The 22,557-nt window shown below is 46.7% G+C and overlaps 1 protein-coding gene across 2 annotated transcripts in view; it reads right to left on the minus strand.

The window, feature by feature from the left end:
- CLHC1 (clathrin heavy chain linker domain containing 1) overlaps positions 1-22,557 on the minus strand; it is a 522,096-nt gene that overhangs the window by 191,171 nt on the left and 308,368 nt on the right. For both annotated transcript variants that reach the window (XM_078649489.1, XM_078649488.1), the window contains one exon: positions 15,147-15,396. In XM_078649489.1, coding sequence (XP_078505615.1) covers positions 15,147-15,329 — 183 coding nt within the window. In that variant the 5' untranslated portion in view covers positions 15,330-15,396. The remainder of the gene's footprint in view (positions 1-15,146; positions 15,397-22,557) is intronic.

The raw sequence follows: 22,557 nt of genomic DNA on the forward strand, positions 1-22,557 counted from the left end.
AAGCATTTACAATGCAATGGTTTTGCCTTTGTTAAAGTTAGAGCTATTGGCATTGCTCTTGACATCATTTTTATTAATGCTTTTTTAACATAAATAAATGGCATGGTCATTTACAATGCCACTAGCTTTATCTCCCGCAAATGACACACACAGAGCCCCCCCACACACACACACCCACACAGAGCCCCCCACACACACAGCCACACAGAGCCCCCCACACACACAGCCACACAAAGCCCCCCACACACACAGCCATACAAAGCTTCCTACACACACAGCCACACAAAGCTTCCCACACACACAGCCACACGGAGCCCTCCACACACACCCACACAGCACAAGCAGGCAACAGGGGCACACGGAGGCACAAGTAGGCAACAGGGGCACACGGAGGCACAAGCAGGCAACAGGGGCACACAGAGGCACAAGCAGGCAACAGGGGCACACAGAGGCACAAGCAGGCAACAGGGGCACACAGAGGCACAAGCACGCAACAGGGGTACACAGAGGCGCAACAGGGGTACACAGAGGCGCAACAGGGGCACACGGAGGCACAAGCAGAGTCCATAAAAAAAACGGCTTTTATTTTGAATGTGGTACTAGGCCTTATGGGTGTGCACTAATTTCGCTTCCAGCACTGACATTCATTACCTCTTTCACCAGTTGTTACTCAGTCTATACGCCAAAATATTGTTGATTCTGTCTTATTAGCTCAAACCTGGAAATTCTCCATGCGGTCTTCCTAATTCTTTACCAATGGGTGTTTACATTTTGTCTTCGCCTATTGCTTAACCACTGGAAATACACCAACCCTTCACCGTGCCCCTCCCCCCCCCACGACACCTGTAACTGCACAGTAGGGAAGCTTATATTTAGCCAAAAATCAAAACGCAGGGTAACTTCAGGATGGAAAGTCCAAAAACTGGAAAATACAGCTGCAAAAAAAAAAAAAACAGCTGGTCACTTTTGTACTTACGCACAAGATAGCTTGTAATGCTAAAAAAAAAATGTTCATTATGCCAAGTGCAAAAGTTACCAAAACAGAAACCAACCAGCTTTCTTCTGTGACTCACAGGAGAAGAAAAGAAACAATCTGTCACTCTTACAATCGACATAATATGACTTAAATTGCAGTGACTGCAGTTTTGCTGCACTGTTTCTTTTTGCCAACTTGACTGAAACCCTTCCAATCAACCTTTGAAGGATGAAGGGGTGAGGGGGCCTGCCTGGATCAGAACATGTATCCAGCAGGTCAATCACAATTATTAGCTTGGAGCACTTAACTCATGGCCATAGCTCAAAGCAGCTGAAATATCCATGTTAAAAACCAGGGACAAATTAAAACATAGGAAAGAATAGTATCGAAAATTACAGCTTCCACCACAATTTTTTATGGGGCGTCACACTGTCTCGATCGGGGTTTGAATCACCCAGCCGAAGATTTGGGGTGGGTTACAGTGTCACACTCTAAATCGGTTTAAGGCGTGGGAACCCACCCCATATATCTGCAAGTAGTTCACTCATTCCCATGGATGAAAAGGGGTTCTTTTATAACATCCCTCAACCGTTGAGTGATTTACACAGCCGAGAGCGTTGCTGATCGTCCGCACGCCCCCTTACCCTAACTCCGAAAGCCCTGATCGTTGCTAGCCCAAAGCTCCCTCGAGAGGACCCGTGCCTCCCATCTTGACCCTTCTATCCACCGTAGCCTTTTCCCCCCTCCAGATTCACCCCACCTCCACCTTATGGCCGCTTGCTTCTGTGCTCACCTCTCCAGCCCGCAGTGCCAGCTGCACGGCGGTGTCCATGCACTCCTTCCAGGGGTCCTAGGCATCGCCGGGCCCGGCCGCCTCCTGCTGCTGTGGCCTCATTTCTCCTCTCCGGTGGAGGCAGGAATCGGGGCGAATCTCCTCTCCCACGATACTGGGCGCCTCCCCCGGTCGGTGGGGGCACCAGCTGACGCTCAGATACGGTCTCCTCTGAGGAGGGTGGCGGGCTGGTCTCTCCTCGATGCTGCAGCCACCAGAGGAAAGCAGCCTCTAGATGCTCCCGCGGATTATCTGCTCTCACGAGGCCCGTGTGAGCAGGATAAGCTATTGTGAGAGGGTCTCGGTCTCACCGGCTCTCCCGCATTACCTCCGTCTTCCTTGCTGCCCCTCAATCCCGTTTCACTCACAGCCCGTTTCCCTTATTCACAATCTATGGCGCCATCTAGACCTTTCACTCACCCCTCACTGCCTCTACCGCCCTTGCTGACTTCCCCTCTGTGACCCTCTATCTCACCCCAGGATCCGCCCACCATTCACTGCCTCTGTCTACCGCTACCTATTTTCAATTGTTGTTATTTTTTTTTTTTTTGGACCTTTCTCATTTGTATTTAAAGAATCGTTATAAATGCTGGCGTAAATAGGGGAACAAAGCACTAATTTAACAACCAGTCTCTAGGATTTTAACTTTATAATTTTTAGACGTTTTTGTCATTGGTCAAATGGTGCATTACGTGCCAAAATTAAAATCGCAACATTCCTTTCATTAGGTTAATGTTTAGTTAAGGCAGTAAGGAGTAATTCAATAGACAATAAAACCAGAATTTGTCTGCAAACAATATTTAAAACGTAGTTTCCCTTCTCCAACTCTACCAAGTTTAAGTCACCTTGGTGTCTTGGTGCCGGCGGGGAAAGGAGCAGGGGGCGGGAGGGGCGGGAAGGGGTAGAATCGGCTGCGTGGAGGAGGGGGCGGCGGCGGAATTCGGAGGAGGGGAGTGAGTGGGTGTGAAGAGGAGTCGAGGGGAGGGATAATTATTCCCGTCCGAGCCTGAGGGAAGAAACCGAGAAGGTCAGGAAGGCGGGTGCTGGCTCAATGCCGGAACAGATTCGGGGGCGTTCCTGAGGGCTTTTGGCTGACGTAGCGTGACGTCGCCAAAAGCCAAAAATTCTCGGGAACGCCCCCGAATCTGGTCCGGGATTGACGGGCAGAGCCGTCTCCCAATGGCTAGCCTCCATTTATGAGCTAGCCAATGGGAGACTGGGGCGGATACCCGACTGCACACACAAAACATAAGGTTTTTTGGCGCATGCGCACTACGTGCGCATCGCCAGTCAAAACCTAAAAAGGGAATCAACCATTACCTGGCTGTAATAAGAGCGAGACCGGTCCTGGGTTTCTTGCGCTCCCGTTCAAGGAGGACCTGGCCTGTTCTCATTGGCGCAAGGATCAAGACTGATTTGCATATAGCTGGGTCGAAACTGAGGTGACATGATGTGTACTGGAATGCGGCCCTGCATTATCAGCAATGCTGAGATTCCTTCAAGTATTCCATCTGCCTCGTTTTGTATCCGCTTGTAAGAGTTAGGCACTACAAGAAAGCATGCTCTGTTGGCATTAGGTCTTTGCTAGAAGAAAGGCTGAGCGCTGCAGCGCCTAGATGGGCTTTGAAGAGTCTTCACGGCACTGCTGACATTTTCAAGGAAACCCTCGGCGCTAGCAGTAAGGCCGGACCCTTCTGCAAGAATCTTGCCAGAGCAGCGAAGCAAGGCTATGAGAAGTGACTCCGTTATCTAGCAAGGAAATGCTTGTTTTGTACTAGACACGCATTGCTCCATTCAACGCTGGCACAATGTTGGCATGAGCCGAAAGAATGGGCGTGGCCGTAGGAGGTAGTCACAGCTAGGGCAAGCGTGACTCTAGGCGGAGGTACAACTCCGGTCTCGCCCCAGTGTTGTTCCTGACTATGAAAGGCTATGCTCCAGTTAGAAGCTTAATCGTGGGTGCTATTGAAATGGTATTTGTGTAGCGCTTCCCAAACACCTTGCGATGCCACAGAAACGCAGCACTAGCTGGTAAACTAATTGCGAATATATAGATATCAGCCCCGCTGCAGTCCGTGCAGCTTCAGCAGACACCCTATGCCTGGCTACTAAGAAGTCGTGTGTGGCTTGAAGGCTAATTGCCGGGAGACGAAGGTCGCCTTCAGCTGTAAAAGTAATGGCTGCAGGGGGTAGCTGGGCTCCGGCTGGAACACTGCAGGCCATTGATAACCTGAGCCGGGGCAGGCCAGGCTCCTGACGTCTCGAGAGCGCAGCTGCCTCCCTGTCTGCCCTGGGAGGGCCCCCGAGAGCTGGTACTGCAGGCACCGGTGCCATCCGTCATCCGGCGTGGCACCGCCCTGCCACGGGGTTATCCACTGAGCGAAGGCAGGCCAAGCGCCCCCGCCCCGCCAGCGTCTTGTAATTTACACACGCTGGGCAAGTTTAAAAAAATATATGCATGTCCGCCGAGCGCCACGCAGACAAATCGCTGGTTGTGATCGCGTGAAGCGCTTGCCGTGGCATCGGCGGCGGGGGCGGCAAGGTGCCTTTGTGGGGATCGGGTGTCTGGGGGGAGGGGAGCAGATAAGGCTCATTGCTAATAATAGAAAACATGTTATCCTGGGAGGCCGGTCCTGAAGATGGGATCTGTCATATTTTAATTAGCCTGCCTGCTGTATTTTATATGGCCTGCACATAGACAGTGTACGGGAGGCAAGACTAATGAGATGCCCGCGCGCACTGTAAAACAAGGCGCTCTCTTCAATTTGTGGTGTGTCGTTTGTAGTCTAATGCGCTCAGAGCACTTCGCGAGTGCCCCCTACCTTAGAGGCGCTGCAGTCACAGTTGAGTCCCCCGGGACGGGCACGACAATTCTCCAGCATAACTGCAGCAAGTCTTTGCAAGGCCCCACACCGGGGTTGTGGAATCTTGCACGTGTCAAGTTAATGGTGCAAGCCTCACAAGGGTCACGAATGTTCACCAACCTGGGGCGGGCCTTTTCCAATGCAAAGAGTTCCTAAAACCTTTGCTGGGTCGCCAACTGCTATATGCTAGTTCAATGGATTTTGAGTTGGTCATCAACCACCTTGGAGGCATTACTGCCTGCCCACAGGGTAAACAAAGGTACATCTAACAAGGCGAAGAGAAGGCAAAGCCTGGCGTCCAGTGCACCCACCAGTGTCTCTAGAATATGGGATTTGAGGCACTATGAGTCTTTTTGAAGTTACAGCAGGCAGTGAAGAGGGGAACTGCTGCTGCAGAGCTGCGATTTTTTCACGCTGGTGGTGAGAGGAAAAATGGAGAGAGCCCGACAGGGACCCGTCTCAGCACCTACTTTTGAGAACTGCCGGTGCTGAGCACTGGCAGAACCGGCCCACTTAAAGCCCTGCTCCTCCATCCACTACTATACCAAAAATTCACCTATTTCGCCTTTCATTTTCTCATTAACAATTAACTTTTGATTTAGCAACCCCAGAGGGCAGAAAACCCCGATGATCATCTGCTCATAACCTAGGAGCGTGTGCCTTGACGCTGCCTCCAGGCGCTATTCCTTCCGTGAAAACACAGTGCAACCTGCACGCGACGGGACAGGTTGTTTGGGAACTCCCGTGATACATCGCCTCTTCTTTTTTTATACGTTCGGGAAGTTCTGTTATCGAAACTGGAAGATAACGTTTTAAACGAAAAGCAAATGTTTTCGATCGCTTATCCGCCTACGAGATATGCGATTTGTTACCAACGGTCTGAGAACAGCAAAGTATTTACTTTCACACAGTAGCACAATTATATTTACATAGCCATGGGACATTTCAAACTGCTGTCTTGCATAATCACACAGAAATGCCGAAGTCTTCCGCGAGCGAGTTTCCTAATAATGTATAAATGAAAAGTAGCCTGCGACATTCAGAAGTCCTTTAAACAACGGGGCTATATAATTAAACAGAGTATAACTTTACAGAGGGAACTAACTCACCAGCTCTCTGCCTTCTTCCGACCGCAACAGCCCGAGCCTGACAACTCATCCTCTCGGGGCAGACATAAACGAGTTTCACAATATGTGAAGTTACTTATTTTCACGGCTGTGTGTAACTGCAAAATAAACGAAGCAGGAAGGCGGGTGCCGGCTCAATGCCGGACCAGATTCGGGGGCGTTCCCGGCTTTTGGCTGACGTCGCGTGACGTCGGCAAAAGCCAAAGAATCTCGGGAACGCCCCCGAATCTGGTCCGGCATTGACGGACAGGCCCCTCGTCCAATGGCTAGCCTCCATTTATGGAGCTAGCCAATCGGAGGAGGGGGCGTATCCCGACCCACACACACAACTCAAGAGGTTTTTTGGCACATGCGCAAAGCGCATGGCCAGTCAAAACCTAAAAAGGGCTGCCCGTTAACCCCCTCTAATTATAGACCCATCAGTTTAATTGACACATCACAAAAGCTGATGGGGAGGGCCATCCTTGATAGGATTCTTGGATGGATCGAAGAGAATGGAATCCTTTCTATATTTGAGGCAGGCTTTAGGTCCGGTATATCTACCCTAGACCAGATATTTCGCCTGCAGGTTCTGCACTGGAAAACAGCAAAGGTAGAGGGTGGCAGCCTCTACCTTGTGTTTGTGGACCTGCGGGCGGCATTTGATCTGGTTCCACGTGATAAACTGTGGATGGTGCTGGCAGACTTGGGACTTCCGCCATACTTATTAAATGTACTATCTAGGCTTCATGTAAGCAACTTTGCCCAGGTCAGGTGTGGTAGGCATGGCGAACTCACAGACCAATTCCCTGTCCAAAAAGGAGTTCGCCAAGGGTGTGTGTTGGCACCCACACTATTCAGCCTCTATATCAATGGCCTTGTGGAACATTTGAATGGTGTGGTTAACAATGATGCCCCTAAGTTGGCCACGGGTAGAGTGCCCGCTCTGATGTTCGCAAACGACACTTTGTTGTTGTCTAGAACATCATCGGGCATTCAAAAAACACTGGACGGGTTTGTGGAGTTCTGTGAGCTTCGGGGACTGGAAATCAATTTGGGAAAAACCAAGTTCATGATTTTTAATCCCCCTAAGTGGGTACGCCCAAATCCGGTCTTACATGGCACTCCCCTTGAAAGGGTTAAAACATTTGTTTATCTGGGTGTTACCCTAACTGAGAATTTTGATTGGGACGTGCAGACTGCTAAGTCTACACTTAAGTTATCCCAGCTTGCGGGAGGTATAAGCAAAGTTTTTAGGGAGTCAACCTTTAAGCCTGTGTCCCCTGCTCTGGAAATATATTGCCGCCAGGCTAGAATGGCGGCAATCTATGGGGCTGAACTTTGGGGGCATAAGCAGATAATGAACCTTAAAACGGTAGAGAACTCTTTTGTGAGAAATCTAGTTGGGTTACCGTCTAATACGCCCCTGATCCCTCTTAGATTGGACCTTGGCATGGTCCCAATAGAAGAGATCATCAGTGCAAGGACAATTATGTACTGGAAGAGGTTGTGGTCAGTCCCCGAACTGGCCGCCTATAGAGCAGAGTTCTCTGAGATTTTGCCTCTTCTTGTATATTAAAAAATTCCTTGGCTTCAGCACATTCGTGCGGTTAGTACCCGATTAGGCCTTTTGGGACTGTGGGAAAACCCCGAGAATTATTGCCTAGGGACATCAAAGAAGGAACTTCTTTCTCACATACGCACGCTGAATGCTCAGATACTATCGAGCTCTACATCACTGGGTAGGTTGACTTCTGAATTCCTCTTAGTCAAATCTGAATCTAAGATCGAGCAATTTTGGACAAAATTGAACCGCCGTTTGCGCGAAAGTTATATCTCCAGCTAAGATACGGCACTTTACCTACCAGGTCTTTTACATCTAGATGGTTAAAAGATAAAAATGAAGTTTGCCCTGCATGTAATCACAAAAATGAGAATGTAACTCATGTACTGTTCTTCTGCCCTGCCTATTTTGAAATCAGAAAATGTTGGCTGATCCATATCTGTAAGAATTTGGGATTCTTGCATTTTACACAGGCCTGCAGGATATTGACTTATGATACCCATCCTCCCATTGTGTTTGCGGTTTCCCGTTATCTTCTTAGCATGTGGCGTAGAAGACAAACTTCTTTAACTTAACTGTTCTACTTATTGTTTCTATTCCTATCTTGATAACTTGTAGTTTAATTCTGTTTTAACATTTTATGACTATTTATTGTTTTATTGACTATGCTGATGTATTTTATGTACACTTTTATGGTCATCTGACCGAAATAAAGTTACCAATGATGATGATGATTCTTATTGTGGTTCTGTGCCATCTGGTGAACAGGCAGCCAGGCAGCTGCCAGCTCTCCAGATCATCTTTCAAGCTCATATTAATGATGATGCAGAAGGACTTAGACAGCTGCCTGGTGCCCTCTTCACATACGTGGACAGGGCACAGGGGCAGGCAGCTAACTGTCTTACTCCTCTGTGACGCACAACCATTTACAGGAACAGAAAGAATGAGCCAGGTTCTCTGGTCCTGTTTGCAATTGCAAAGGCAGCACTAGGCCATCTGTCAGCAGACTCTGCCTTCCCTCAATGCAATAGTTTTGGTAGTGAAAGAGAATGGGACAATGTCAAACAGGACACCAGACCAGCCCTCAAGTTTCCCAGCCTTGTTGTCCTGCAGAAGGCCGACAGTCTTCCAGGCTTCCTTTATCTTCCAAGTAATGAAGGTGAAGGAGGACCAGGAAAGATAACAGCTGCCCGGGGCCTTGTTTGCATCTGCTAAAAGGGCACCAGTACACCTTTCAGGTAGACCACTCCTTCTTTACCCACATAAGGCTGCAGGGCATGGATGAGCAAGGCAGTTAGCAGGTCCCCCACTGTCCTCATTGTAGTTGCTAACAGGGCCCAATAGCAGATATCAGCTCTCACAGTTCCTCAGTGGAATTTCTGTGAAAGTGAAAGAGCACCCTGGTTCCTTAGGTTCCTTACTGACTGAGCATATAGATACTGACTGCAAGGCACCATTAACGGTCATTGCCGCCTGTGGCCATTAATGCTCATCAGTGCATGGGGATAATACAGCTTATTAATGGTTCCGCTCATTACGGTTCCTTAATGACTGGGCTCATGGATAGTTACTGTGAATGGTCATTAATGTTTTTTTCTACCTGGGTCCATTAAGGCACCTTATTAGAAGGGGCTGAGAAGCCGCACATGGCAGAAGAAGATGCTGAGTGAATGGTGAAGAGCAGATGGAGGGAGCTGGTACCTATGTTGACGCTGAGGAGGCAGCTCTGTTAACCTCTGGGGCCCAGGAGACAACTGTACTAAACCCACGCACCAGGAATCAAACTGTGGCAATGGTGATGACTGAAATAGTAGGGTGCATACCCTTTTTGGTGGCAACCTTCTTACTGCTGTGCAGACATTCTGTAGGGTGTTTCACTGCAGACATGAACTACATTAACCCCGGGGGGCAGAGTGGATTGGGAATTTAATTTGGTCATGGAATAGACAAATTACAGGTTCTCTGTGGTGCAACGATGATAATCATTTTAAATGGAGGGGCTTTACAGGTGGGGTTGCCTGATGGCGAGGTTCCTGCACGAGGATGAGAAGCAGGTCTATTTCTACTCTGCTGCTCATGATTTGCTCTGAAGTGCAGATTACTTCTTTGCATTGCTTGGAACTCTAACCATTTTTAGGAGGACTAAGAACCTTCTACAGACAGTTTCAGACCACTCCCTCCTTTTGGTGGTAATGGCAACCAGAATGGGCAGACTCCATGAGGGATGGAAACTAGATGCCTAGGATCTACCTGATCATCGCATAGCAGAGTCCTTAACGTAAACCACAGAAAATACTCTGGAGATAATATTGGGTTGGGGAGATCAGAGGTGTTGCTGATAGGTGGGTATAACATGGTTATTGCAAGGCAGACCATGCCCAAGTACTAAGCAAGGAAAAGGGCCGGAGTGCTAGAATGCTGAAGTAAGATAAAACAGTGATGAACAAAGACTACACACAAAACCCAGTCCAGACAGTAGGACGATGTCTGACAACAAAAAGCAGTAGGATGATATCTGACGACAAAATGCAAGAATATTACACCCTAAAACCAGGATGTTTAAGCTTCCAAAGGAGATAATATCATGGTTGCCATAACCGGGAAACCTGATTGCCTGACTTCATAGACTGAACAAAGAGAATAGGTGGATACCAGATGTGATAAACGCAATGTCATCTAAAGGATTTCTGGGGCCTCAGGGGAAGACATATATTGAATACCTTCTCTGAGCAACTTTTTTTATTACCCATTTTCTGCTATTTCAAGCCTTCAAGATACCAAATAATATTGCATTTTATGTTAAATTATCAGAAATGGGTTCCCACAAAAGCAGCCAAAAAGTGTCTTGACTGGTGATCCAAAATCATGAGGCTCCTCAAGGATCAAAACCTTTTAGAGGGATATCTAAATTAGGAGATATGTATAGCTTAACTGGAATTAGTCTTTTGACCAACTATTCTTCAAGCTAGAAGAATCAATCTTCTTTTGATACCTCCACCTACTCGATGCCCTTCAGAATTATATGTGGAAACAGTGATCTATCGGATTGTTCCACAATAGTAATTATGGTCCACACTCAACTCCAGACAAGACACGTATAGGCAAAGCATATGGCTTTGCCAATGTGTTTAGCCAAGTTTTACACCAGCGTGGCTGCTGTTCAGCATGGATAAAAGCTAGTGTCTTAGAGAACAGTGGTGTGGAGTGCAGTGGCATAGAGTGGTGTGGAGTGGTGTAGAGTGGTGTGGACTGGTATAGATTGGTGTGGTGAAGAGAGTCGTGGAGTGACGTGGAATGCCCTGAAGTAGAGTGGAGTGTTGTAGAGTGGAGGGGGTAGAGTGTTGTGTCATAGAGTGGTGTGGCATATAGTGTTGTGAATTGGGGCAGGGTGCCATAAAGTAGAGCAGAGTGTTTTGAAGTGGTGTAGACTGGTGTGGTGTAGAGTGGAGTGGTGTAGACTGAAGTGGAGTAGAGTGGAGGGGCATAGAGTGATGCTCTCCACACCACTGGAGTCAAGCTATCCTGGCTGAAGACGGCTGATAGCCAGAAACCGGTCCTAGGATGCTTGATTCTGGTCCAGTAAAGACATGGCTTGGCAGTTCGGGCTGGGCTGTTCCCATGAGGCACAGGGTCAAACCTGATTTGCATATGGCCATGTCTGAACTGGGGTGGTGTGGAGTGCAAAAAACTATGGATTTAGGCCCAGATCTCTGTTCTGGGGTGAATGCATGACATTGTTCTGCATTCTGTCCATCAACTGTTGTTTTTGCATTTGTCACCCCGAGTGGTATGGGTATGCTCAGACGTGAGTCCCATGCTCTCCACACCACTGGAGTCAAGCTATCCTGGCTGAAGATGGCTGTTAGCCAGAAACCGGTCCTAGGATGCTTGATTCTGGTCCAGTAAAGACATGGCTTGGCAGTTCGGGCTGGGGTGAATGTATGGCATTGTTCTGCATTCTGTCCATCAACTGTTGTTTTTGCATAGAGCGGAGGGGCATAGCCTGGAGGGTGTAGAGAGGAGGGGAGCAGAGTGGAGGGGAGTAGAGAGGAGGGGAGTAGAGTGCAGGGATGTAGAGAGGAGAGGCGTAGAGTGGAGTACAGTGCTGTGGCAAAGAGTAGAGAAGAGTGGTTTAGAGTGGAGTTGTGTAGATTGGAAAAGTGTTGTAGAGTGGAGTGTCATAGAGCGGAGTGCTGTAGAGTGGAGGGGCGGAGAGTGGAGTGGAGTGTCGTGGAAGGTCTTAGAAGAGGGTCGTAGAGTGGCGTGTCCTGGAGTAAGTGTCGAAGAGTCGAAAAGAGTAGAGTGTCAGAGTGTAGTGGCGTAGTGGCGTAGAGTGGAGTGGCATGGAGTGGCGTACAGTGGAGCAGCGTGGAGGGGCATAGAGTGTTGTTACACAGAGTGGCATAGAGTAGGGTGGAGTGGCATAGAGTGCAGTGGCATAGAGTGGATTGAAGTGTCAGAGTTGAATGATATAGAGTGGGTTGTAGGGGCATATTGTGGAGTGGTGTAGAGTGTCATAGAGTGAACTGAGTGAAGTAAAGTGGAGTAGAGTGAAGAGGATCACGGAGTAGAGTGTTGTGGAGGGTGGAGTAGAGTGTTGAAGAGTGGAGTGGCATAGAATGGCGTACAGTGGAGGGGAATAGATTATTGTGCATAGTGTGTCATGATGTACAGTAGATTACAGTAGAGTGCAGTGGCATAGAGTAGAGTAGAGAGTCAGAGTGGAGTAGAGTAGATTGTCATAGAGTGACATAGTGTGGAATGGAGTAGAGTGTCATAAAGTGAAGTATTGTGGGGTGTCATAGAGTGAAGTGCTGTAGAGTGGAGTGGCATTGTCTGGCATAGGGTAGACTAGAGGGTCCCTGATTGGAGTGAATGTGGAGCGTAGCGTAGTAGAGTGTTGTAAAGCGGTGTCATAGAATGGAAAGCAGACGAGTGGCAAAGAGTAGACAAGAGTGGCACAGAGTGGAGTACAGTAGCGTAGAGTGGAGGAAAAAAGAGTGGAGTAGAGTGTCGTAGAGTGCCGTAGAGTAGAATGCAGTTGAGTGGCACAGAATAAAGTGTTGCTGAGCGGTGTAGAGTGGAGTAGAGAGGAGTGGAGTAGAATGTTTTAGAGTGGAGTGTAGTAGAGTTTTGTGGAGTGTCATGGGGTGACATAGAGTATATTGCCATAGAACAGGATACAGTAGAGTGGAGTAGAGTGTGGTGGAATGTAGAGTGGCGTAGACTAATAATTTGTAGATTTATATAGCGCGGCTAATCACCTGGGAGGGTATACAGGCGCTGTCAACAGGCACGGGGAGATTAAGTAATGTGCAGAGAATCACAGGATGTTAAGCTGTGCCAAAACACGAACCCGGATCCCCAGCTCCTGAGTTAGCAGCTCTGGCTGCTGTGCCACATCCTCAGAGTAGAGTGGAGTGGCGTAGCATAGAGGAGAGTAGAGAGTCATGGAGTAGAGTGTTGTAGGGTGGAGTTGCATAGAGTGGAGTATGCATGGTGTGGTAGTGCACTGCCATTACAGCGATCACATTTTAAAATGAAATGACCATTAAATTTGCACATACAGTTTTACTGATAACGCTACACAGCGCACAAACCATAATGTGTGGAAACAGCATTTCCTAGTGTATTGATTTGTTTTGATTGTATTAAAATATTTGTTTATATCACACTTCAGAATAACAAAAAAATTGCTTAATTTGTGCTTTTCCAATTCTGATATATTCTGAAATATTTGCATAGTTCATTTACAAACATTTAAATGTTGTTGTATGCAAGAAAAAAATAACATTCTACAGCATTTCCTACAGCACACCCCCAGTACCCAGCAAGATTGTCACATAAATCCTCTCACTTTGAAGTCAGAGAAAGAAAATTAAACAACAAGCTCCCTGGAAGACACACCCTGACATTTGACCTCCTTTGTTGCACAAACAGCAAAATGTGACAAGATAAGACTCCGAGGGATGGTATACAGGTAATCCTCCATGGGAGGGGCAACGTCATGCTGGACAATCTAAATCAAATGAAGATAGCAAACAGAAAGCAAGCAAATAAATGTGAGTTACAAATCACAAAGCCAATGGTAAGCAATGGGCGAAATTGATTCCCTGGGGAGCTTTCAGAAGTTCCCCAAGAAGTCTTTGCAAACCAGACAGCTGAGCTGTCATGTAGGCTTCAACTTAAAAAGGCACTACGGCTGATAGATAAGGCGTCAGTCAATAATTCCCACAATATGTTCATCTATTTCATTTTTTTGGGCCGACACCCATAATTACTGTGTCACTTTAACTGTAGTTTTTCAATACATTTCTGAGTTTTTTGAAACACGTTAATCCTCTGAGTAAAGTTACTCATAACGCATTTTTAAAAATGTTTTTATTAAGTGAATTTTAGCTTTTTTATGGTACCGCATCTGCCTCTTATGCAAAAAACACCAATGGACATGGCCTTTGGCAGTGTGCAGCAGGTGTTGAGAGCACAGCCAGGCCCTGCTACCATATTGGTGTCCATAATGCTCTATATGATTGGTTTTTGACAATGTCTAATCTCACAGGACTTTCAGAGTTTGCAAATAATTAAATGGAAAAAAAATAAAAAATGGTAAGGGTTCATAAACCTGTGACGAAAAAAAGTGCCTTTTTAGTGGTGCCTTTCTCTGTCCCTTATGAACCTCAAAGTATCCATCCCCCCATCCTCCCAAACACTGTTTTCAAACATGAAGGATTCAGTGCCTGATATTCTGTAATGGCCTCTGTACGAACAATTTTTAATTGGTATCTGCCAATCAGATCATCAATCCCTCTGAGGGGCCGTAGGTCCCGCATTATGCGAAGGGAAGAATTCTTCTTCATTAAATGTGTATTCTCAAACTTCCTCAGACACAGTACTGTCCACCAGTGGTCAGGATATCTATACACTTTAAATCTTCAAAATCACCCATTACTTTTTTGTCATCAAAATATCTAAAAATCTACTGAACAGATTTGCACAAAAACACAAACAGCTTCTATCATGAGGAACGTTTTAGATTCATGGCAAGTTTGGTATGATTCCATTCAGTAGGTTTTGCTCTAGCTGAGAGCAAAACTTCATAAGGAAGGTAAAAAGGGAAATACTTATGTTTTTTGTCCCACCCCTAGGTTATGGCCGGACTGGCTGTAGCGAGCACTGGGCATTTCCCTGAACGGCCGGAGGGGTTTGGGGCCGGTTTTGTGCCCGTGGGGGCCGGTTGTCTTACAGGGGGGTGGTTTTGCAGCAGTGCTGCAATATGAGTCCGCGTAACAAAAGCGGGAGCATTGCTTTTCTCTAGCATCCACCCACCCACCTCCCCCCCCACCGCTCCCAGTCCCAGGGCCAGTTAGGCAGCAATCACCAGGGCTGGTTGCTGTTCTCAGTCCAGCTGGAGAAAACTCGCCATGTCAAACTTAGCCTGAAGAACCAACTTAGGTGGAAGAACAAAGCGAGTGCCAAATTTCATGCCGATTCATGAAATGGTGTCAAACGTATTAACAAACCTAAATGCCTTTTCACTCGAAAGTGATCCTGAACCCTAACTACATTCACTATCACTAACTCTGAACCATGTATGAGTATATACACATATGCCAATGTGTTGTTTTAGACCTTGAAGATGATACAGTTTTATGCATTTTTCAGTAATACAACAAAACCATCACAAAAATGAGTGAGTGCAATATAATTTTCAAGATTTACTGCCACATATTTCCATAGGATGCAGTCTCCCCTTTCCCCACACTCACAAGTGAGAAGGTTGGTGAAAGTATGAAATAGTCAGTACCTTGTCAAATGCGTTTCTGTAAATTACGTAAATGTTTTTAAAGTCCTTTTCCCCAGTGCACTCAAGATGTTTCGTTTCATCTGCTATGTATTTCTCAATGCTCTTCAGAAAGGTTCGGTCACTTTCCCTGATAATAGGAGGAAGAACTGGCGACTTGTTCAACATGGCAGTAGCAGCAGACATATTTGATGATCACCGCTTGTGAAAGTGTTGTTGTTTCTGTTGGCACTCAAAAGTCTTCATTTGACACCTGAAAAGTAAATACAGTGTATTCGATAATATGCCTCTTACACTGATATTTCATGCAGCGCTTTTAACAGCAAATATGTTTTTTAACATTTGCCATAGGCACTTTGAGTGAATATCATAGAGCCTGATGAACAAGACATTTTACAATTGCAAAGCCTGCAATTTGCAAAATTACAGAGCTTTTGTAAGAAACTGAATTATTAATTAGGATGGGTGACTACTCACCTCAGGGAATAATCACAACACTTATCGGGATGAACCCTCAAAGCTAACCCTCTGGTAGCTATGCCATAGAGCAGAAAGGCTTAGCTTAGGACAATCTGAAAAATATTTATACAGTACCAAAGCAGTAATAAAGTTAAAATGCACAACAATAAAAATACCAGATTGAATTAGAAAATAGAGTAAAAGTTTATTAACAAAATTACACGAAAATGAGAAAAATACTTTAAGGGGACCTGGAGCTAAGATTTTTTTTTTTAATGTAAATAGAAATAGTGCCGAAAAGCAACAAGCATTGGCATAGCCAATAGGTCTCGCCTTTGGGACCGTAGAAGTGTTTAGCCATGCAACAGTTGATGTTGCTGCACCGAGGATATTGTGCTGGATATAAACGCTTATAAGGTCCCAAAGGCGAGACCTATTGGCTATGCCAATGCTTGTTAGAACTGCCAGTGCTGAGGGCCGATAGGACCCAGCCCACGGAAAGTCCTGAGTACAACGGTGTTAGGTTTCCAGAAACGGAAATGGTGAGATTAGCGGCAGTCATGCACCTTTTACCAAATTTTAGGAGATAAATGCACCTAATCACGTCCCACTCTGCACATGGTCTTGGACTGCCGGCCACCTCCCCCCTTGAACACTGACCGAATTACCCAATTCAACCAGTCAACACATGGGGGTCTTTGGAAGTCAAGGGGGGGTACGGGCCCCCCCCCCTGGCCGTATTTATTAAAATATAAAAACAAATCAAAAATTTTAATCAAATAAACATTTCTGATAATTATTAAAATGCACACTTTTCAGAATATTAGATTGACATCCGTTTCGACATGGTATGATGGGCTAACCTTAACAAATAGCTAATACAGCGTGTCTCCTAACGTAATCTAATCATCCTGAAAATTAAACTGCATTCTAATATTTCCAATACTTTTTAATAACTTTTTAATAACTTTAATAAAGGCCTACGGCAAGGTCGCCAACCGGTGTCAGATCCTTTTACAGCTGCGCTCTCGCGTTGAAGATGCGCATGCGCAACCCAGGGCACGTTACACCCACGTGCGCTCCCCGAACTCCATTTAACCATAACAGGAGGGCCCAGACACTCGCGCACCTTAATGACGTCATAGTGTTGTGAGGGGTGGCTACCAGCCTGAGGAAAGCGTAGACTCCCTCCCCCGCACCCTTTAAATTAATGGAGACCATCTCCTGCCCCTGAAGTTCTGAGAGAGACCAAATGGCCCCTCCCGCGGGCGGCCCCTTTCGTGAATGGGTCCGCCCCCCCCGTAAGGACCTTAAAATGCTGCTCACCGATTAATGACCTTACCGCCAGACACACATAATAAATACGACAATGCTATTCTAAAAGGAAAAAAGGCCTAAGGATAAAATTGTTAACACACAGCAAAGCATAACATCTACATATATAATTACTCCTGTAAGCGGGAAAAAGGGGCCTAAGGAAAGAATTGGTTAAAATCACGGCACTGCACCAACGTTTAAATTCTGTACTTCCTTCCAGTACACAGGAAATTCCAGGCCTACTGGATCAAGTCCCCCTTACATCTATGTTCCGGCACATTGACAAAACCTGATACTCACCATTTGCCAAGCCCCAAGGTCTGCTAAATAAGGGATGGAGGGTGGGGAAAATTAAACGGCCCCACGGTGGGGCGAGGAGCGAGCCTGGGGAGCGCGGGCACAAAGAGGCCGCTTCCCGCGCTCCCCAGGCTCTTAACCCCTTCGCCGCCGCGACCCCGCCCCCTCGCCCCGGAAGCACACCAGTACTTCCGGGGCGAGGGGGCGAGGAACGCGGCCCCGAAGGGGACGGGTTGTGGGAGGGACCGGGCCCCGCCATGCTTGCGTGGGGGCCTATTGGCCCCCCCTTGTATCATGGTCTTGGACTGCCGGCCACCTCCCCCCTTGAACACTGACCGAATTACCCAATTCAACCAGTCAACACATGGGGGTCTTTGGAAGTCAAGGGGGGGTACGGGGCCCCCCCCCTGGCCGTATTTATTAAAATATAAAAACAAATCAAAAATTTTAATCAAATAAACATTTCTGATAATTATTAAAATGCACACTTTTCAGAATATTAGATTGACATCCGTTTCGACATGGTATGATGGGCTAACCTTAACAAATAGCTAATACAGCGTGTCTCCTAACGTAATCTAATCATCCTGAAAATTAAACTGCATTCTAATATTTCCAATACTTTTTAATAACTTTTTAATAACTTTAATAAAGGCCTACGGCAAGGTCGCCAACCGGTGTCAGATCCTTTTACAGCTGCGCTCTCGCGTTGAAGATGCGCATGCGCAACCCAGGGCACGTTACACCCACGTGCGCTCCCCGAACTCCATTTAACCATAACAGGAGGGCCCAGACACTCGCGCACCTTAATGACGTCATAGTGTTGTGAGGGGTGGCTACCAGCCTGAGGAAAGCGTAGACTCCCTCCCCCGCACCCTTTAAATTAATGGAGACCATCTCCTGCCCCTGAAGTTCTGAGAGAGACCAAATGGCCCCTCCCGCGGGCGGCCCCTTTCGTGAATGGGTCCGCCCCCCCCGTAAGGACCTTAAAATGCTGCTCACCGATTAATGACCTTACCGCCACAGGCCAGGTAGTTAACAGACTATCTGGCCCCCCCCCCAAACCGCCTACACTGAAAGGTCATAACTTCCTAATCCAAAAACCCTCTACCCCTGCTATTTAATTCCCTATCCCTAGGGCATCCCCGACTGTCTACCGGAACCCCCACCCTGTGAGTTATCAACCGACTGTTAGTCTACTTGGTCCTGCGATGACCCCCTGTGGGATATTCTGCGCTTAATGTGTATGACATAGTTTCTCAAACCAAGTGTTGATCCTCTTTATCGAGTGATTCTTCACCGAGTGACTCCTTGCACTCGCCTAGCCCCCCCACCCCTCTTACGTTCAGCCTGGGGGAAACCGAGCCCCCCCTATGGTGCCGTCTGTGTCCTATCACCGTTACCCCATGTCCTAACATGACTGAGGGTGTGGGGGGCACGCCTCTCGAGGCTCCCTGCAGATGCTATGACCGGGGGAAACCTGGTACTACATTCTACCCTTCCCACTGGTATACTGTACAGTCTGCTAACCATCCACACCCAGCCATTACGCCTGGAAAGTGTTAAGTGCATGATACTACTTTTACCATGGAAGTCCCCACTTCCTGAACCGGGGAAACGAGGCGCTGCATAGGCCTATCCTTCCTGGGGTTGCCGAGGCTAGGACTGCATACCCTTGTGTACTGTCCCATCTCTACCGTTGTCACTTACCAATTGGTGATCTATGCATATCTGACACTGGTGGCCCTGCGTGCACAGGCGCCGTTACTGAAGGTATACATTTTCCTGTGACGGCAAATACTGCAATTTTTTTGTGAAGCCACATCCTGCTACGTTACTGCCGCCAGCCCCATATAAGGGCTTACACACCGAAACAATCAACTCTGTGTTGGCACCTCCTGCGTTTTTTAATCGCTCGACCATCACACTTGCGTTGTTGTTTGCCATCCTCTACCTGACGTCAGCATCCCTTGGGCTGTCCACCTGTAGCAGCTTTGTGATGCGGAGCACTCCAGATATCCACCATGGACCCGGCCATACATAAATGGAAAAGATAAACACAAACCATTAGTGTTTCTGGCGATAACTGCAGTACATGTGCTAGTCTTACATTGCCATCCCTTGCCACGTTTGAGATACGATTAGCGTCAGATGCCTACTCCTAAACACTTCCGACTAAGTGTTGAGCATAGCCTCAGTTTGTGTCCCCTGTAGCGTGACTGTATCAGTGTTATGAAGAGTACCCTGAAAAAATGGCCTTCATTAACAACTACTACCCAGTGTGTAGTGTATTGCCACAAAGCATGGAGTCCCCAGTGCATACCATAACGCCCTCATGACTCCTTAACGATGATTAGGATAACAGTTAAAAAGGGACAGTCCGTTTGTATTGGCACCCACCCAATCACAACTTGATGAGATATACGTGTTCTAAGTATCGAACCCCTTGCGCCTGACTGTTGGCTTGGATCGTGGCTGACAGTGGTAACGCGTAATACAACTAAGGGGCAACCATAACCTATAAGTATTATTCTCATGATCCCAGACTGAGCATCATTTCCCTAACAAGTTGCAAGTAGCAGGTGGCCCCCCCGTTGCCACCCATGATTGTCCAATCAATTGATAGTACACCGCCACCTATTGTAAATCATGATGCAACATTAGTTTCAACAGATCAGGGTTTAATGTGTTACCGTTCATCAACCCATTCTGCCTCCCCCAGTTCAGCCTTGTTCATCTGCAAATCTGTCTGACCCACCTGCCCATATAAGAGCACCAGCAGTATCAGAGATGGGATTTAGGCATGGTCACGACCCTCCTCTTTAGATCCACTCTACTCTAGTGAGTTTTTTGCGTGCTCTACGTCCTCTGAGGAAATTACCTGAAACTAACAGGTCTACTATGGAATGGCAATTTCCTGGCTGATCCAGAACCAGAACTGGTATTGTCAATATTCCCGATATATAGCCTCGTAAAGGAGCTAGAGGGGTGTGTTTAGAACAAATAGATATATTTGTTATACACCTGTTCTCTTTTCACTTACTCCTTCCTGATATTATAGGCTGGTAAAACGAGCTGCTCTATATTCCTTCAAGACTTAGGCTGAAGGTTGCTCCCCCACAGCTACCACTAGGATAGCTTGTCTAATAAGGTTGACTTTAACCTACCATCAATGAAGGGTCGTTTGGGCTGGTGCAATGTCCCCCTAAAGTAGTGAACAGCACCTCAGATGTTGATTACCTTCACAATGCAATAAGTCCCTTGTTTGGATTTCTGCTTTGGTTTGCTAAGGAAATGTGGGACCTGGGAAACTGGCTTTCACAGCCTCGTCAAGCCCTACCCTTAGATGTGCGTTACTCACCAGGAGGACCCCAAGAAAAGGGGTATACCCTATCCGTGAATGGATCCACGGTTGTTCTATCACCTCAGCAGACCCCAAAGATAGTAATTCAAAAGTGTCAGCAATTATGGTTAGATTGTCTATTTACCAACTAAATAGCAAGCACGACTGTCTTGTCGCTGAGTCAGAAAGGAAAAACAAGGGCACAGTAATTGTCATCCTAATGTCACAGCGTTTAACCCCATGTGGGCAGCTTTTCATGCTCCTTGCACTCAACCAAACTGACAAATGATCGTTTAAAGTGTTCTTGCCGAAATGTAGGTATGCAATGGGCAGCATCTCTGAGATTAGTATCAACATATTAAATGCATTTAGATACAGTGCCTCTCAATATAACACATTTTAAAGCGTGTTGATTATCCTGCAAATCTGTCATGGATACCGCCCTCCCGGGCCTACATTGGACATTCTTCATTTAAAGAAAGAGATAAAGATCTCCCAATTTCAGCGGGCAATTATTTGTGGCCCTGAACCATCCTTTTGATTAACTTGTGAGCTAAAAGCCCCACTGTTTTATTGCTATCCCCAGTAGCAGGTGCTCACCCTGGCCAACCATTTACTGAACCAACTTGCTTGTAAACAGGTGTGATAGGATGTGGGATAGTACTTTACCTACCCACACTATTCTACTTAAAAGTCCCACTGCCTTATTGCTATCCCCAGTAGCAGGTGGTCACCCTGGTCCACATCAGAGGCTGGCAGTTGCTGGTAAATTGAGCCCAAAACCCCGCCAAGACGGGGAATTGACTCCTGGTCCCGGGCTAGACCTCCGCATCAGGGTCTGCACCTCCAACCATTTGAGCCACACTTCTCCACCAAACTGGAGCCAAACAGTACTTGATATAAACGTGTAAACGTTAATACCTCCACTTTGGGCATTCGAAATTGAACTGGACTGATCACGTCACTTCTAGCATCAAATATTATTCCACTGTGGTTCTTTATACAGAAAGGAGTTGAGCCTATCATTTTTCTTCAGCTTTCGTTGGCTATCCACCACTACCTATATAATAGCAAAATGAACTGTCTAGAGGAATTCTGAGAACTTCTGATTGGGCGCCACTGAATCCTTCAACTCATGTGCTGTTGTCTGCAAGCTACCAGTACTCGTAACCGCCTGGTCAGTAGCAAAATATAGCAATATTAGATGTTTAGCGGGGTTCCTATAACTTTGGGCCCCTGTGTCACTGCACCTGTTGCACCATTGAGAGCATGAACCTATTGCTAAAGCAACTGCATGTTAGCTCACCTCTGCCTGACAGTTCAGCCAGCGCATGAACATGCTGTTTGAGCGGCGCACCGGGCCCTTCCCGCGACAAATCGGTTTTAAAGAATTATAAGTGCAGTGGCATCATTAAATACTCGGGATCGTTACCAAAGTGACTAATATTTACTTATGCATTTTTATATGGCGCTGTTCTTCAACCACAGGTACAGCACAGAACCAAAACTGTGGTCTAGCCACCCACTTGTAGTCTTTTCTGTCATTACCACAATTATTACTATTACAAGTATCTTACCTGTAAGACTGGGCTATTGGCTTTGTCAGTGGCTGTTTGCTGCCTAAGATAAGTACATAGCAAACATGGTTTGTCTAACAGTTTGAAGAGCTTACATTTGAAGCCCTGGGGACATCATGACAAGTAAAGGACCAAAACTGTGGACTAGCCTAATGTGCCGCCCACTTGTAATTTTTCCATCATCTCCCCCAACTATATATTACCTGTAGCATACCTGGACTATTGGCTTTGTCAATGGCTGTTTGCTGTCTAAGCTAAGTAATTAGCAACCTCGACATGCATATAACATTTTTAAAATTACACAAATAAAATTACACCAATAAATGACGTGAATCTGCTGTAGGACTTTCATTAATTGGAGTAGGACTAAGTGAATCTCTTGGGCTCAATGTGCAGCACTGTGACATGTTGCCATTGACAG

The sequence above is a fragment of the Lissotriton helveticus genome, chromosome 6, assembly GCF_964261635.1.
Source record: "Lissotriton helveticus chromosome 6, aLisHel1.1, whole genome shotgun sequence".
Lineage (NCBI taxonomy): Eukaryota > Metazoa > Chordata > Amphibia > Caudata > Salamandridae > Lissotriton > Lissotriton helveticus.